The sequence below is a fragment of the Manacus candei genome, unplaced genomic scaffold, assembly GCF_025592945.1.
Source record: "Manacus candei isolate 608988 ecotype Guabito, Panama unplaced genomic scaffold, ASM2559294v1 h1tg000026l, whole genome shotgun sequence".
Lineage (NCBI taxonomy): Eukaryota > Metazoa > Chordata > Aves > Passeriformes > Pipridae > Manacus > Manacus candei.
Genome location: NW_026138074.1, coordinates 4,296,194 through 4,314,615, shown reverse-complemented (window position 1 = coordinate 4,314,615; position 18,422 = coordinate 4,296,194). Strand labels below are relative to the sequence as shown.

The window sequence follows — 18,422 nt, the reverse complement described above, 5'->3', positions numbered from 1 at the left end:
ACTTTGCAAATGTTTCTACAAAATCAGACACAGAATACTCCACTACACCAGATAAGCCTATCAGAAATGTCTACGTCTTCCAGAATTACTGTAGCTTACATAGCACTTTACTTTGTAGAGATGCCAAGCAGTTAAAATAGAACTTGCTCTCCTCTGAAAGAATCAACTAATCTGTAAATCTCCAATTAATTTTTATCACCTAGGAAAGAAGTGATTTCTATTTATGGAATGATCCAATCTCTGTTGATGCTGGTAGAGCAAAAGGAAAAGTACTATGAGAAGCATGCTTTATTCTTTCTCATCTGTAGTTATCCACTTCTGGAGTTCACTGGATCACACCACTGCTCTAAACAGAACTCTGATCAAAAATAATACATCCATTTGATTTATGAAATGAACTTTATGTCCAACAACAGTCCTCTCACTTTCCTCTGACTAGAACAAATTTTAATTAAGTATGAAAAAACATGGGAAAGTCATTATCTAACTCACTCAGCTTTTTGAAAAGCCCTGGGAACATATGATCATTGCCCAATATTCCTCTTGCATCATTATAACTACAGCTTTAAACACAAAAGGAAATGAGAGACCTAAATTAACTAGGCTCTTTTCAAGTGTGAAAACTTTCAAGTGGCATCACAAAGGGGAGATTAATCCCTAAACTAGCTGAAACAGTTATGTTTTCATAAAGCAAGTTTTTCCATTATATTTATTAAACATATAGCTTAATGAAAGACTTGCCCTAAATATTTCAGCTTTCTGTAGAAAAAAAATGCGAAGTCTTTTCCTTTATATAGTCATTCTAACATTATTCACAAGAGATCAGAAAAGCCATTTTTGTGGCAAAAAAATCTCATGATCGAGGGGGTTTTTTTGCAATAGTTTTTGCAACAACAATTTTGCATAAATAAACACAGGTGTGGGGTCTTAAAATATTATAATGAATGCAAATATGCCTTAATATGCACATAGTATAAGCAGGGCAATCCATTTCAATTTGCCATTTTAGTAAACTGAGTTGGTTTCAAGTGGTCAGGTTGGGGTTCAAGTGAGCATCAGGACCATGCAGTTGCACTGGGGAAAGCATGACCTCCTTTCTACTAAGGAACTAGTTTTTATATTGGTTCAGCTATAATGTAATTTCATCCTGACTGGCAAAAAAATCTTTGCCATTGTCAGTCACGATTATTGCAATATTAATACCCCCATTCAGCCAACATCTGAATGAGTTCGCAGCACTTCACCACTATTTCAAGCTATAGATGCACACCTGGCACATTACTGGCATCAAAATACAACTGATGTAATTTCTTTGTTGAAATGTCTAGTTATGAATTTATGCATATTTCTAGTCCACAAATACGACCTCATCCTAGCACAAGAGTTTATCTTTCAACGTTAAGAAAGGTTTTCAGAAGCCAATTTCTTAGTTACATAATTACATCGTTAGTGATAAATTTTCTAAACATATGTTCTTTTAAGATTCTACATTTAAGACTCCATTTGGGAGAAAGGAGGCTTTAAATAAGGCCCTAATTTTATTTTTTATTTTTTCCTCCATCATTGGATTTAAAATACACAAATAAATCATATTTCAAAACCTTACATAGTGTATTTTATTTTTACCCATGGTTAGAAAAGGAAAATCCAGACCCTTCAATGTCATCATTTTATTGGCACCTAGTAGTAATTTTTGGTATTTTTATTCTGTTAATTATTGTACTGACAGCTCCTTATAGAAAATTTTATAGTGCATTACAAAGTGATGGAAAAAAAATATGTCACTAAAATCTTATGATACCAGCACTGCAATAAGCCAACTAGGATAGAAGTTCTAAGTATCCATTAACTGAGACAGCATACTGGGGAATAAGTAAGCAAAAACAAACCCTGATGTGTATTTAAATATTCTCAGAAAGAGAACTTAACTGTATCCTTAGACACCAGCTACAAGAATTTAATTTTATCCTAGTTTTTCTACTGTGCACATCAATCCATTCTGTATTAGCCAGACCTCTTCTTCTAGGAATCCATTCAAAAATATTCTTATAGTACTATTCAGAAGTTTACCTACCTAATTGCTTCCAAAGTCCTCCAAGAAACAAGATTATATTTATCATGTAGAGGTCCAAAGCACACTTTGTTAACTACATAATTCAGTTTGGACCATCTGGTCATAATGCTCTTAATTCCCCCTCCCCCATTAATCCCCATACACCATCTTTTTTCTGAACATCTTCAACTGAGCAGCATTATCAAAAGTTCATTTTTTGCTCAACCTCCAAAATTTCACTGTTCTTCCATTTTTCAAAAAATAATTCACACAAGGCACTGTACAGAATATTTAACAAATGCACTTTTCCATCTAGTTTCGGAGGCCACTGCAATCAGTTACACTCATGCTTCAGGAAATTCTCAGAGAGACATAAAAGAACACAGAGGAGCTATGGAGTTAGGAGCTCTAGTTTGCCACTAATAACACTAGAACCAACTCATCTAAAACATCCAACTCTAAATGGAAATAATTTTGTAAAGCATCACTGTAGCATCCACATGGATTTGCAAACCCACAAATAACACAGATCCAAAATTCCTAATTATAGCACACTCAAGAAAGTGAACTTGCAAGTCCAGAAAACCCAAAGTACAATACCTATTCAAAGTTAGAAGCCATGAAGTGTCATTCAAATGTTTAGGTAAAGATCATAAGATCTAGTAGCTAGAAAATATTTATATTAAAAATAATGCAAAAATTGTAGTGCAACAGTGTGCCTGTCAGCATATAAAATTAGCTGACTGTTTACCTCAGGTAAATTAGCAAAAAATGGGTACCTCAGTCTTAATGTAAACCATGACTACAGCCACTACTATAAAACATAGCAAAAACATCCATGTGTACAGAGTCCTAATGGTGCTATCAAGACAGTAAAATATCAGATACTGAGCAAACAAAAACAAGAGTCATGTTGACTGCTAGAACCTATTCCTGGAGCACCATTTGGAATTATACTTACCTAAATCTGTTGGAGAAGTGAGCTGTACCTCAACTAACAGATATGAGTAATCTGTATGAGTACAAGACAATAAAGTGACTCTATCAAACGGCTTTCGAGCACCTTGCAGCAGAACATGTAAGAAGCCTGGGCTCACAGTGCCACTGTTATATGGCTAAACTGAGCAAAGAAAATCACCGGTGGTTGGGGTTTTTTTGCAAGGGGGTGTGGAGTCATGTTAAAAATAAATTTAAAACAGGCGCTTTTCCAAAAAGAAGATGGGTTTTCTAACAAAGTATGTACAAAAAACCACATTGCTATTAATTGTTATAATAGAAAACTTAATTACAATGGATACATTTGCATCATTTCATACAAAAAGAACTTTTAAGCTTTTTTGAGAATGTTTAAGTATATCCTTCAAACAGCATTATAGTTCATTCAGGTTATATTATTTCTTGTCAATTAGCTGTCTTCCACATATGGCACTATCTTGAAACAGAAAACAAAGAGGTACAACATCATTGTACTTCAGTTTATGGATTATGGGTTGAATTCAAAGAGAACATACCAACTGCTGGTGCATCATATTCATCTCCAAGTAAAATTTCAGGAGCAGAATACGCAAGGGATCCACAGCTTGTGGTGAGCTTCTTTCCAGGCTGAAATTTGTTGCTGAAGCCAAAATCAGTCAGTTTCACAAGTCCTTGTTTTTCGAAGAAGACCACATTCTCTGGTTTTAAGTCCCTATGAACTACGTGCAGTTTATGGCAGTAGGATATAGCATGAACTATTTGAGCGAAATACTTTTTTGCCAGATCCTCATTCAAACCTTCTTCATGTTTCATGATGTAATCAAACATATCTCCGCCATCACCTAACTCTAAGATTAGGTAAAGCTTAGTCTGGGTATCAATCACTTCATACAGCCGCACTATGTTGGGATGCTGCACTAGTTTCATGCACCTAACTTCTTGAAAAAGATGTCCAGTGGCTAGAGTGTCCAGTTTGGTCTTGTCAATCACTTTTACTGCTACTTTTTCACCTGTGAAGACATGCCGAGCAAGTTTGACCACAGCAAAATGGCCTCTGCCCAAAGTTTTATCCAAGTCATACAATCCTGCAATTTTTCCATCATATCCTCGTTTGAAGCCTGCCATTCTGTTTCAGAAGATGAAATAATATTTAAGCTCTTTGGAAACACAGTATTTTCATATAAGAGTATCTGATGCAAATAAATAGTCCATCATCGCTGCCAAGCATACCTAAAACCAAAAAGAGACAAGATTACATATTTGTATATAAGTAAGCAAAATTACTATAGTGTAATTACCCTAAAGTTACATTAGCATATTACTACAGATTATTTACTACATTCTTCAGGAGCTTTTGCAAAGGGTTTGATAAGCCATGCTGTGCTAACCAGCAGATTTCTGACATCACATTATCAGTATCTTGAAGAAAGTGTGTTTCAAAACCGCAATAATGAACACCTCTCTCAAACTCAGTGGCCTTCATTGTCTTGAGGCAGAAACCTTGCAAGCAGCACTTGAAGAAATCAGTGTTATAAGGACTGTTAAAACTGGCAAAGTTGAAATCTGTACCTTTTCCAGCTACATTAAAAATCAGATGGACAGCACAGAATATTGGCAAGAGGAGCATACTTGATTTATCTTATTTTTGGCATATTCCATATTGCACATGAAACAGCTTTAATACAAAATTCTGATGGCATAGACTTTTACCTTCTCCCTTTTAACAGCTTCCTGTTTAGCAAGGCTCAGACTGACATACAACACTTAATTTCGTTACTCTAATTAGTTTGAGCATTATCAATCAGTACTGTAATTACAACAAATGAAGCTTTACAGGCTGAAATCAAACATTTGACTTGGATGTACTCTCAGTGTTAAATAAAATGTCTTAAATATTTTGACTGAAGTAATAAAAACTGGTGATAAAAAGTTTGCATGTAGGCAGCATATGTTCAGCAGTCCTGGGAATGAGTCAGGGGAAGGGGAAGAAGAGTGGGAAGGAAGGGGAGAAAACTCAGAGTTCAGCTTTTATGTGCTGAACTCCCGCTTACCAGATAATTCGTCATTTAAGCAAACAAGACTCAACTTATAAAACATTCATATTCAAAACTAGTTTTGAAGGTCTTATATCCCACTGCCATTTTTTTCCACATACAAAACCTCCCAAAAACTTCTCCTGCATCACTAACTTAGATTGAGGTTTAAATAAAAAACTGTAGGTATCAAAAAGCATTGTTTGCATCTTTGAGTGCAAAGCAGCTGGAAATATGATGGCTTATTGCCAACTCTATAAAATCCAGAAAACATAGCTCTTTAGAATGTATTTTCACAGTTTTGAAACTGAACTTCAAAAAGAAAACCTTTGAAAAGGAAGCTGGCAAACAAACAGCTTCTTACATTAGTTATTCTCAAGTTGAAATGTAAGCATTAGATTAAAAACACTCCCCGCTAAACAAGTTATTTCACAGTGAAACTAATGAACCTGGTTTCATATGAATTCAATTACAAGGTTGGGGGTCCTATGAAGATTCTCTGATGTTTAACAAGCTCACCTTACTGCTTCTCTCAGCTGGAGCCATGGTATAACCTCTTTGCTATCCAGCTGCCTGCTTCCACAAAGTCCAAGGGAATTCAGTTTGAGACTTCCACGCCTGTAAAATTTGAATGAAATCAATCAACTTCCAAAAATTCATAACCCAGACAAGGAACAGGGTAAGTATGACAAGCATAAAAACATTGAGGTTTAGGGGTTTGTGTTTCTTTAAAGATAGGTATCAAGCTTTAACAACCTTCACTGGGTTTTGTGTTGCTATATGCACCCTTTCATTTTGCTACTAAGCACTATGCTTCAGATGCTCTTCCAAAAACCACTCCACTTCACTAGAAGATGCCATAGTATCAAAATTGGGGTTGGCATATCTGCTTCCCAATGCTTCCCACACTGCTCATCTTACAAAGTTCCCCTACCACTCCTATGTAATACCATTCCATCCTCACTGAAAAAAGTACAAAACAAAATGACAGCATGCTATCTTACACTAAATGCCCACGTCAAATACTCTCCTACCTGGTAAGTAACCATTAGGGGACACATGGGGAAGAATACAGTAACAATGGCAGATTTTAACAATAAAGAATGAAACTCCTTATCTGTAAGAGATTCAAAAACTTCTTTACATCTGAGACCAGTGGCTTTGTGTTTAACAGTGTTTGATGGATTCCACCACACCCTTCCCTGTAAAACTGGGCAGGTGCTTTATTAAAGTATGTGAATTTTTAGCATCAAGAACATACTGCATTAGAGGTGTATAGCTTAACTCTGTGCTGTGAGAAGAACCACTTTCTCTTGTTTGTTTTAAATCTCCTGATAATTTGTGCATCTTCTCATTCACTGTCTGTTCCAAAACAAGAACTATCATACTCCCTTTACCTTGCCTCAAGCAACTCACAGCTTCAGCTTCCTCCCTTTCTAGCTTCAGTTTAATCTTGTTTGAGTCCTAGTCTGTCATTCCTTTTGGAGAGGTTATTCCACATTCTTCTCACCTTTCTCTACACATTTTCTGTTTTATCCTATTCTACTTTCTTAGGCCAATTTGAGGTTTTTTCACTACCACTACCGAGCACGGACATAATGTTTTCATGCAATGCCTTACTATAGTTGTATAATATTCCATCATACTGACCTAACCCCCAAAATGCAGACTAATGAAAAACAGTCCATGTACACACACAGACCACCCAACTTTCACCTGTATGAACCAATAGGGGATATATTAATCAACTGTGCTCCATATGGTTATGTGACTCCAGAGTCCTAATCTTAAAGAGATTGCCAGCATTTTAAAAAAACAGCAACAACAAAAAAACCAAACCAACAAAACACCCCTCCACATAAACATGCTTTATAGTACTGCTGTCTCCACAGTACCCTAATCTGATTCCTCATTGCTTCTAGATTAAAGAAATTAAAGGAAAAAAGGAGCACACAAATTAAAGACAACTTTTTTTAACTGTCACTAGGATATCATCCCTTCTTACAAATCTGTTTTACCCATTATGATATCACATAGTTAATACCTTCTGCTAAACTACTTAACAACTTTAGAACCCTTGAGTTAAAAAAAATAAAAAAGACTGTCAAAAACCAGAAAGCCATTCCCTACTCAACTGGAGTTAGCAACAATACAAACTCCAGGGCTCACGTCTTTGTGGACCATTTCGTTCTTGAATGTTAAGTCAAACCTCAAGATTTACATCTCTATCAGCATGAATTCATCACATCCTACAAATTTGGCCCAGATCATCAAACACCTTTTCTCTCTGAGAAGATATGGCTTTAGATTTTCTGTTAAGTCTTGGATTCAAAAACAACACCTGCAGACAAAACCGAGCATTTGCACTGTGTGGCAAAACCAAAGTTTTGTTAATGGAAGAGGTAAGGAAAACGGAGGTAAAAAAGCCTCAGCCAATTTTTAGTTAGCTTTTCTTTCTTAAACTGAAGAAGGCTTCATCCCTGGCAGAGCAAAAGGGAGAGAACAAATCCAGCCAGATGTAACAGAATGCAACTTGTCTGAATTTAACTGCAACACTCAGCAGTAAGGGAAGATTTATACTCATTATTTTGTTCACTTGGCACATTCTCAACCACCTTAGTACAAACTCAACAAGTGATTTAACTGTAAATCACAGAATACACATAAACAACCTGTCAACAGAATTCCAGCAAAAATCAGTTATGCATAAGCCATGGAGAAGTACATCAAACAGTAATCAACAGGATAAGAGTTTACAGAAATGGAAGATAAACTATGCTTACTAATGTTGCAGCCCCATTAGCTGTAGTAAAATTAATGCAGATTCATTAACAGTTTAACATAAAGTCTCCACAATAACAGAACAACTAACCCTTAATTCTGTGGTTTTAAAATACATCTCCAGAGATGAAGCTCCCACAGCTAAATACAAGGATCTTAGAAGCACACATGGTTTGAACATACCAGCATTCTGAATTGTTCAGCAGTAGGAAGTGGATGCAAAAATGTCATATTATATGTAGGTACAAGCCATGATTATAATTTAAATATGCTATATAAAGGGTCACACCTGCTATACCAATACTTTTCTGAGTATTTACTTTTCCTCAGTTTCTCTCTAGAAAAATAGAATTTTGAAAGTACTTAAGGATCAGATAAGAGCTTTTGAGCTGAAGTCTCTTTGAGGTTATTGTTTCCTTAGTAAAACTTTTAGGGCTAAGATGAAATAACCCAAAACTTACAGATTTACAATCACCCTCCAAAACAGAGTTATTTTTAATGATGGATCATTTCAGTGATCCAGTTTACTATGTGACCTCTTGAACATTTTTACCAAATGAACAAGCTGCAGACTAAAGCACATGACAAGCAAATTTTCCACCAGCCACACTTTACCAGCAAGCCAAACTACAGCCTGAGAAAAAGCATTTAAGAGACAGTTATATCACAGAAAATATTTGCCTATCTTTTCATTCACATTATCTCAAGGCCCTGATCAGTTAATTTTTCAGCATTAGAGAATTTGGATTGTCAAGCTGGTGAGTTTAGTAACCATTAGCAGCGTTTAATCCATGTGGCTAATTATGGTTCTAAAAATGCAGTTTTCCCTAACTATACCAGAACTCAGCTATGCCCCTGATACTCATTTTATGAAACGCAGACATTTACCAGAAAATAAATTCAGAACAGATCCTTCCTTCCATAGAAGCTCCTATAACCTATCCCATAAAATATTGCAAACAGTCACTGTAATTGAAATCTGCAGAAGCTGTTTTGTAATATCACATGCATTCTATTAGGAAGCTTAACAGCAGTACTGTGATTCAACCATCTTTAAAAGAGGGATGAATAGATCTGTTTAGACAAACAGCATGTTTCAGAGACATTAGTTTTTCTTTAAGCAATTCACCCCTTTCAAAAAGTTTCATTATATTCTATATTGCATGTAAGACCAGCCTTCTGGCCTTCATCTTACCTTAATGTACCTTTTTTATTTAGAAAATGAAGATTCAAGGTCCCACTTAAACAAAATGTTGAAATACTATCAATGCAAAGACTTATCAGGCTAACAGACATGAAAGCTCAAATAATCTTCACTGGGACTCATCCATCCATAGACAGCTAACCATTCCCGTCTCCCGTCAAGATAAATGGAGATTCAGTCAACACAGATAAGAGTCTATGATAAAACAAATTGCACCCTAAAGCAGATAGCCAAATAGATCAGATGAATCATGTCTTAAAAGCACATGCTTTCATTTTCTGTAACAGGAGTTTAGAATGAATAGTTCAGTGGATGCACACACTATATACATCCACCAGATAGATTAAAGTTTACTCTGTTTCTCCTTTTGCTCTCTTTTGTCTCAGACAAGTAACAGCATCTATATCAATTATTTATTTACTACATAATTGTATGCTGAGAGTAAGACTTATGTTGCTAGTGTTCCCAGAAACACTAAGCCCCAAATTTGACATAAACAGATTTTGGAGATTCAAAAGCAATTATTTTACTCTGAAAGCAATTTGTACAAATCATTAGAATCTGAGAGCAAACTGAAGGACATATCAATTTGGTATGCAAACTGCCAGTATAATTTTTCACATTTTTTTTCCAATATTTCTTATCAATTTTTATCTGCTATCCTATTTTGAGATCTCTTCACAGGATAAGCCATGAGCCTTTAAAAACGGTCTTTGTTACTATATGAGCCACTACTCCCATGTGACAATGTTACACCCTCACTGGGGTTTTTTTCCACTGATTTTGTTACACTGTCAGCTGCTTTCCCCCCAGAGGGTTTTTGATCACCTTTCCTTTTACATAAGGGGGAGTCAACACCCTAGAAACAGGCACAAGGCTTTGCAAGAGTGAAGTGTGAAGAACACACACACTTAATGCATAACCACATGTTCTGAAAACTTGTCATGACTCAACTCCTCCAGTGTATTTCAAACTTTTTAAGCTCCTAACTACCCAATATTTCTTGAATATTCAATACTCAATATGGGATTTAAGATCCCAAGAACCTTTTGTTTCCATACACAGTTGTCACAGTCCAGCACTTTCACCTTCCTATGACCTTAGCCTTCACAACTGTCACTGAAAGGTACTCAAGAAATAAGGGCACTCTATACCTGCCCTAGAACCAAACACGTGGGAAATGGAGCATCTTTTCATGGGGGGAGGGAGGAAGACACAATTCATAGGGGCAACTGTGTTACAACTCGGCCTTTATATACAATTCCCTCTCTAAAGCTTTATTTTCCACTTTGCATGACTGCACCACAGCATACACACGTATCTTTCCTTTCACTGATGACAAACCCCATAAAACTTCCTGCTCCTGGCAAGTTCCACAATAAAAGACTACAGTAGATGTTTTTCAAGGTGTACATGCACTTCTTTTATTTTCCTATTAGGCCTCATTGTCGGTGTCAGCATCCAGATCATACTATGCTACTAAAATGTCAAGATGTGTCAGCAAAAATCTACCATTCAGCATGGCTACATCTAAAATGTTGAAGAACATGATGAAGAGTTATCAAGTAGTGCTATCTTCCAAATATAAAACGAAGAATTAACTTGCACAATTTAATTGTATTCCTTAGTTTTAAACAGTCTACAGAACGTTGCTCTGAAAAGATACAAGAGCTGTCAATTGCTGATGAAGTTTTGCCATTAAACGTTTGGGAAGTCTAATAAAATGTTAGTGTTTCATTATTTTAGAATGTATTACAGGCATTAGAGCTACTGATGCCTAGCCTTAACTCTTCGTAGAATTTAAAAATAAAAGCAAAATGCTAACAGGAGCTCTTCAACTTTAAGAGCCATTATTCAGTAAACAGCCAGCAGCAGAAATATTTGGCAGGTCAATAAACTTAGTAAAACATTGCTCCTGGACCAACAAAAGGTTGGGGGGGAGGAGGGGAGGTGGGCAGGCAAGAGGGGTAGCATTATAGATTTGAGAAGAAAGAAAAGTTACCAACATTATTTTGTAACAGAGAATTATGAGAGCCTGCATGATTTGAGTTATAAGAGCAAGACACTTTGAGGCAGCTCCAACGCATATGAAAACTTAAAAAATACAATGCACAAATTCAGAAACCCCACTAGATAGTTGGTATTTTTGTGAGAATCATCTTCAACACAGACAAGTGAAAAAAGCCAGACCTGAATTGGTCCTTTAGGGCCTCCACTTTAGAAGTCAAGAATGTGTATTTCCTTTTTCTTTCTCAAGTAGGTGAATGAAAAAAAAAAACCCAGACAACACTGAAGTATGTACATATTGCAAAGCAACCACAAGATTATGATTACAGACACCAAAGCAGTTCAGAGGGCAGATGTGCTAAGAGTGATCAAACTCTGATCCACTGACAAACCTATCACTAGTAGTCACTGGCACTGGTTCCAATTGTGAAATATGTTAAAAGCCCAAGATACTTTCACAACCATGCTGATAATCACTATGGTTCACAAGGTACTTTCCATTTCTAAGGGGAGGTATTACATAAGACAACTACAATCTGTCCTATGGATTTAAGAACTCAGCAATAGCTTTACACCATTTCAAGTCCTCACACCAGTCACAGCTCCAAAAGCAATTAATTTCATGTTGTCTCTGTTTTCTGCTTATGCTTACTCTCAAAGTCCAGTATGTAGCTGGAAGACAAAAAAGAAAAAAATACAGACACTACCCTGTTCGCATATCAGATGCTTCAGCAATAAAGCACTTAAGTTCTAAAGCTGTTCCTAAAGTATTATTGTATAGTAAGAAAAAAACCCCAGATCTTCCCCCATAGTCACATCTCAAATTAACTTCTGCATAATAGTAAGTGATAACATCTTTTAAAAGGATTTGCTCCAAGTTTTGTGATATCTGCTAGTACTGTCTTTTTGTATCTGTAAATCACCTATAAAACTTTGTTCAGACCCTATGATATCACAATATATTAAAAAAAATTAGTTTCAATTGAAACTATCATGTTTTGCAGTTCCCACTAACAGAAAAATTTCTCCTCTACTACAGAAAATTAGCATGGGTATCTTAGCTACAGACATTCATAAACCTAACCAACCAATGTCCAGTATTTCAGTCAACCATTGTATAAGCAACAGAGACAACTCATGGCAGTTGGGCTCCCTAGTCCAAAATTATACTTTTTTAAACTTGATAACCAGTATCCAAGTAGACTCTTGAAGACTTTGATATTCTAAATCATATCACCCAAAATTTCCTCACCCAAAATAACTACGAACATGAAACTGATGAAGAAATACTTTGCATATCAGGCAGAAGTCACATCATGGTGATTCACGATGGTATCACTATCTTTTGGACAGGACACTAAGTCTTTCCTTCCAGGAAACTTACTGCAAGAACTTCACAGAAACAGACAACTCAGATTTTTATTCCACCAATCTGGACTCTTTCAGAGGGGTTGCTTCTACCCCATGAATTCGCAGAATTGCTTCACCTTTCTCAAATGTCTCTTTATTAACATTACCACATAATTTTGTCATGCCAGGCAGTGCAGCCAAGATCACTAACAGGAATTCTAAACATTCTGCCGTTAATCAATGAACATTTCAGTGTGGTGTAACATTTAAATGCTACCACTGTTTTAAAACCTAGATCTTTGTTGTGTAAATTCAGAATCACAGACATGATTTCTATTCTCTATCAAGGGAGATGAAAGCATCAGACTCCATCTCAAACATGACTATTCAGATGCAAATATATGTGTATACTGTTAGTACCTATTACAAGCAATAATAATTTCTATAACATTTCTTAAGAGCATCTTCAAGGTCAAATGTCAGATAGCTTCATTTGTTTAGCAATATGTCTGGTAACAAATTTCAAGGGCTGAATTGATTTAAGTTGCCTTCATGAAACTGTCATTTCCATCTAGCATAAAACTACTTAAAACCTTAAGAAACAGACTGCACCCAACCTACAATTACACACAGTTTCAACAGTTTATTCTCTTTCATAGCATCCTAAATTACTTCAGAACTGCCAGACACCTGAAATCTACCATGCTTCAACATGAACTAAGATTTTAAAAGTTTAGGCTATCATCTCCCAAGTAAAGTTGGTTTAAGTCCAGTCAGTAACTCCAGTAATCTCCATATAGGAGACTGCTGTGGAAAAAACACAATGATACATGAAGAGTAAAAATCAGTCTGTCAAATTCAGTGCAACATTTGTATCCCACCACTGCTGTAAAAGACCACTGTAACACAGAGAGATTCAGCTTTTCAGAAAGTGAACATGCTCGGGTTTATATTTCACGAGTGTAATTTTTTTCTCATTAAGTTCTTAACATTGGTGACTCAATCAACTTATGTGTACGAGAATTCTGCTAGGGTGAGTTATCCTAGAATTGTAAGGGAATACACATTTTTTTCAAATCCTCTTAAGCTCTTACCTAATACTGTTATGTGTATTAAAACAACAGCTACTTTACATTATTATAGCAGCTGCAGCATTACAGTTAAGTGCTCGATAACAGTGTGACACAGAAGATGTGCAGAACCTCACAGGCTACTAACATTAAGAGCTAATGCAATTTAACATTACTATATCCATGATAAACTGCAGTTCAGCCCTATCTGCCTTTCCCTGATCTGAAACATGCTTCATAGCTTTCTTAAGACATAATTACAAAACACTATTAAGTAGGAATGGACAGAAGTTCATCAAGCAGTTTTACAGCTACAGCATTTCAATGAAATTTTGAAAGCAAACAAAATCCAAGAAGAGAAGTGCATTATTTCAAGAGAGACAGATTGTGAGGAAAAAAGCTAGCTGCACCAGGATATTGTGCCCTTGAAAGCAAGGCAATCTAAGCAAGACAAAGGCACTACTTTGGCATTAGCATTGTTAGTGGGATAAAAAGGACAATGATACACTGAAGGTGTAGACTGCAAAACAATTATTCAAATATGATATCAAAGACAGTGAGAAGACACCAGGTTGGTCAGAACAGTGCACAAGGAAGATGACTACTTTAAGCAGAATAATATCTGCAGTAGTATATTAACATGCATACTCTTAACATGCTATTTGTTTAAAATAATCAGAAAGCCAACTGTTTATTACAGTCCAACCACCCAAACCACATGGGAATATCAGTTTTCATAGCAGGATGATTCAAGTAACAGCAGTAACCTGTGCAGTGTCCAGAACTCAGAGTGTACTTTCTTGTTTCTCAATTGTGTAAAATGAAAACAAAAACCATAAAACACTAAGTCCACTTAAGATGTAATTTTCCCTTTTCCCTGTTTTTTCATGAAAGCCTCGTGTGGATCACAAGGATTCTTTTAAAAGAGCCAGATGAACGTACTGTCTTAGATGATACCCTGACCATCAGGCAAAGCTCCAGCACTGAGATTAGCTTCTTTTCCCAACCACTTGAAAAACCATGCTATCATTCTACCACTTTTCTGGTAATTTAGAATATTCAGGAAAAATACGAGACAAGACAGGACTTTCTTATCCTTGGCTTTTATTATTAAGTCCTCAAATCTGGATGTTTGCATGCCCTAGAAGTAAAATGGGCAGATAGCAGTCTATTAAAGTTAAATTTTACCTTGCAAAACATGTCAAAATGTTAACTGTACTGTGTAGTAACTAACTGTTAGTTCTTATTTGCTTCAGATTCCTTCTTCTGGGATCAGCAATAGTACAAAAATAACCACCATCCAATTTCCCACTTTCTGCAATACAGCTGTCAAAAAAAATCCCACCATTCCTCAACCCAGTTCCTAATGGTGCACGCCTTGAAAGAAATGCTTAATTCTACCATAATAAACATTTGCTTGTAAACACTTCTATACAGACTTCACTTTGCTGAGATTCATTAAACTGGTCCTTCCCCAGAGCCTGAAGATCTAAATATATCCATAATAAACAACTCCAAAAAAGCAGCCGATATGACTAAGTAGTGACTGCACTACAGAGGGCAGGCGTAAGCACATTTGCATTCAATTCATTCATGCTAGATGGCTGAAAATCATACAATACGCTTCAGCTGCTCCTCCAGTAACTTCCACTGAAGAAACCACTTCTTTGCCCATCTACCCTCAATAAGCTCTTGGAAGTGAGATGGTCAATAAGAAACTACATATAAGTAAAAACCCAGAGCTTTTCATATGTAGATATCCCACACAAATGTTTCTCCTTCACAGGTATACTAGCATCCCTTACCAATAAAAATATCCAACCTGAAAATAGGTCACTTTTCTCACCAACCATCCTCCAGCCAATATAGTTTTTTTTCCCTAGTGGATGTTCTTCAACACTTTATTCAGTCTATTTACTGAAAAAAACCCACAAACAAATAACAACACCAACTGCACATAACTGTCCTTCAACTATTACCAAGACTGTACATCAACCACAAACATGTTTAAAAGTCACCCTCCATTAATTTATCGAGTGAAGTACCACCTGGGTGCCAAAACCCACCTGACAAAAAGCACAAAGACCTCTATCCGGGACCTCACTAGCTATCCGACTGACTTCTGTAGCGATCTAAAGGCAGCAAATTCAACGCAGTAAGTGTACTGACAGCAGCTAGACACGTACTGACAAAGCACGAGGGATACTTCCAGCCGCTGTCAGGAGGGCCACGCTCCAGCCCTGGCCTGAAAAAGGCGAAGGCAAACCTGTTGGCTACGCACTCGGCTCCGAGGGGCAAGATGCACCGTCATTCCCCTAAAACGCGCCCGTGGCCGGACCGCGGGGCTCTGGCCGCGCTTGTTTACCTTTTTTCCCTTCCCAGCGACGGCACATAGGCGGCGGAGCGGGCGCGGGCAGCGGCGGCGGGGGGGCGGCAGCGGGGCCGGTGTCACCGCGGTCACAGGCGCGGGGCCGGCTGTCACCGCGGTCACACGGGGCCGCGCCGCACGGACACTCCGCCGCGCCCGGGGCACGGCAGGCTCCCGGGAGCACGCCGTCCCCGCAGGAGCACCCGCATCCCGGGAGCATGCCGTTTCCGCAGAACACCCGCATGTCGGGAGCCCACGGATCCCACAGGAACATCCGCATCCCGGGATCCCGCCGTGCCCGCAGGAACACCCGCATCCCGTGAGCCTGCCGTCCCCGCAGGAACACCCGCATCCCGTGAGCCTGCCGTCCCCGCAGGAACACCCGCATCCCGTGAGCCTGCCGTCCCCGCAGGAACACCCGCATCCCGTGAGCCTGCCGTCCCCGCAGGAACACCCGCATCCCGTGAGCCTGCCGTCCCCGCAGGAACACCCGCATCCCGGGATCCCGCCGTGCCCGCAGGAACACCCGCATCCCGTGAGCCTGCCGTGCCCGCAGGAACACCCGCATCCCGTGAGCCTGCCGTCCCCGCAGGAACACCCGTTTCTGCCCTCCCCTCCCCAAGCCCTTGGCTGCAGCCCCGGGCGGCACCGACACACCGACCTTCGGCGGCGGCCGAGGAACGTCCCCCCTCGGCCGCCTCCTCCCCCTGGGCCGAGGCCGCCATTGGGCTCGGCCGGCTCCGGGAGGAACGGAAGGCGCAGGGAGGGGGAGGAAGGAACCCACCACACCCCACCAGCCCAGCCCGAGTCGAACCCGGCCCAACCCCGCCGGCAACTTACTGCCCGCAGCGGCGGCGGCGTCTCCTCGGGGCGCCGCGCCCCGCGCCGCCCCCTGCATGGGCAGCGCCCGCCGCGACTGCCCTCGGGAGCGGCGGCGGGGACGGGGAGCTCGTCGGGGAGGGAAGGCGGGCGAGGGTCCGTGAGCCCAGCGGGGAGGCTCGGGGGTGCGGCGGGCCGTGCCGCCGACGCGGGCTGCGCTCGGACGGCCCCGGGCACTGCGGCCGCTCCCGCGGCGGCTCCGAGTCGCGACTGACAACAACGGCCGCGGCTCGCGCGGGGCCGCGAGGGGCGGGGCGGGCATAACGCACGCCCGCGCGCCGCCGCGCCTGCGCCGCGCGGCGGGGAGGGGAGGCCGCGCGCCAACTGCTGTCACGGCGGGGGCCAATGGCGGCGGGAGGGAGCGGGGAGGGGAGCGGGGAGGGGAGAGGGCGCCTGAGGGGAGGGGAGGGCAAGAGGGGCAGGGCAAGGGAACGGTCCGGTACTGCCTGCCCGGGGCTCCAGCTGCCTGAAGGTCCTGAGCAAGTCGCCTTGGAAATGACAAAAATAGGAGGGGAAGGCAAACGCTGAAGGTCTGAGGAGAGGTCACAGACCGCGGGTCTGCCGCCTTCGTGGCGGCGAGTTGGACGCCTGTGTCCCTTTGGAGGGGACGCTGGGCTGGAGGGCTGATTAGAGTCGTGGAAGGGCCACACCTGTCTACCCTTTCTTGGGTTGAAATAATAGCATTTTAATGCAAGTATAGGCATCACAGAATCAACTAGATTGGAAAAGACCTCTAAGATCCTCGAATCCAACCCATGGGCCAAACACCACCGTGTCAACTAGACCATGGCATGAAGTGCCACATCCAGTTTTTCTCTACCTCCAGGGACAATGACTCCACCACCTCCTTGGGCAGGGCATGATGCCTCTTCTAGCCTGGGTGGCAATGGTGTGTGGGCAGCAGGGCAGGCTGCTGTTGGATTCCCCTGTGGTGGGAAAGACAGAATCAAGACGGATGGTGGAGGTCATCTGGGAGTAGGGAAGTAGGTAGAAGCCACGCTTGTGGTTCCTGGCTGATCTGATCACAAATGAAGGGGGTAGCAGTAATAGCATCTTAAAGAGAGTATAGAGATGTTGCCCCTTGTGTCCTGGGCAGCTGGCCTAGGCAGTGAGGCATGCTGCCATTGGATTTCCCTGTGGTGGGAAGGATGGGAGCACAGTGTAATGGTGGAGGTCATCTGGAAGTAGGGGTAGTGAAAGGAAGCGATGTCATTGAGGCTAGTAGGAGAAAACAGGCCAAAGAATGAGCCTGGCAGGTTTTTCGGAGTTTCCCTGTACACTTACGCCTGGCAGAGTACAGAGTTTCCCTGTACACATATATGGCTGTACGTGTAGGGAAGGGAAGGGAAACAGCTTGAATGGTTGCACTGCAGAAGCATTTGGGTTCCTACGTGCTAAGATGCTTTGAGCATCAGAAATAATGCAAGGATTTCCTCCAACGATCAAGGAAAGAAAATCTTTGAATAGTCAGGGAAATGAAAGCCGTAAAAGTGGCACTTTGAAAAGTGCCCTTTTATTTTTTTCAAATAGAAATGGCCAATTGGAATATATGGAGAGAGAAATACAAAACCTCATTGTAGCAAAGCCTAATTTTAGGAAGATGTTTGATAAATGCTTTTCAGTTTTCCCCATGCTTCAACAAAATTCAGATGCTGTTCCTTTGTTAATAGCTTATATTACACTGTACAGCAGAGGCTATTGA

At 40.3% G+C, this 18,422-nt stretch overlaps 1 protein-coding gene across 1 annotated transcript in view; it reads right to left on the bottom strand.

Moving 5' to 3' along the window:
- Window positions 1–16,965, bottom strand: part of SNRK (SNF related kinase) — a 42,453-nt gene extending 25,488 nt beyond the window's left edge. The window contains exons 1-3 of the mRNA XM_051788988.1: window positions 16,682–16,965; window positions 5,581–5,679; window positions 3,565–4,258 (exon numbers count right to left, since the gene is read on the bottom strand). Coding sequence (XP_051644948.1) covers window positions 3,565–4,153 — 589 coding nt within the window. The 5' untranslated portion in view covers window positions 4,154–4,258; window positions 5,581–5,679; window positions 16,682–16,965. The remainder of the gene's footprint in view (window positions 1–3,564; window positions 4,259–5,580; window positions 5,680–16,681) is intronic.
- Window positions 16,966–18,422: the final 1,457 nt, after the last annotated feature.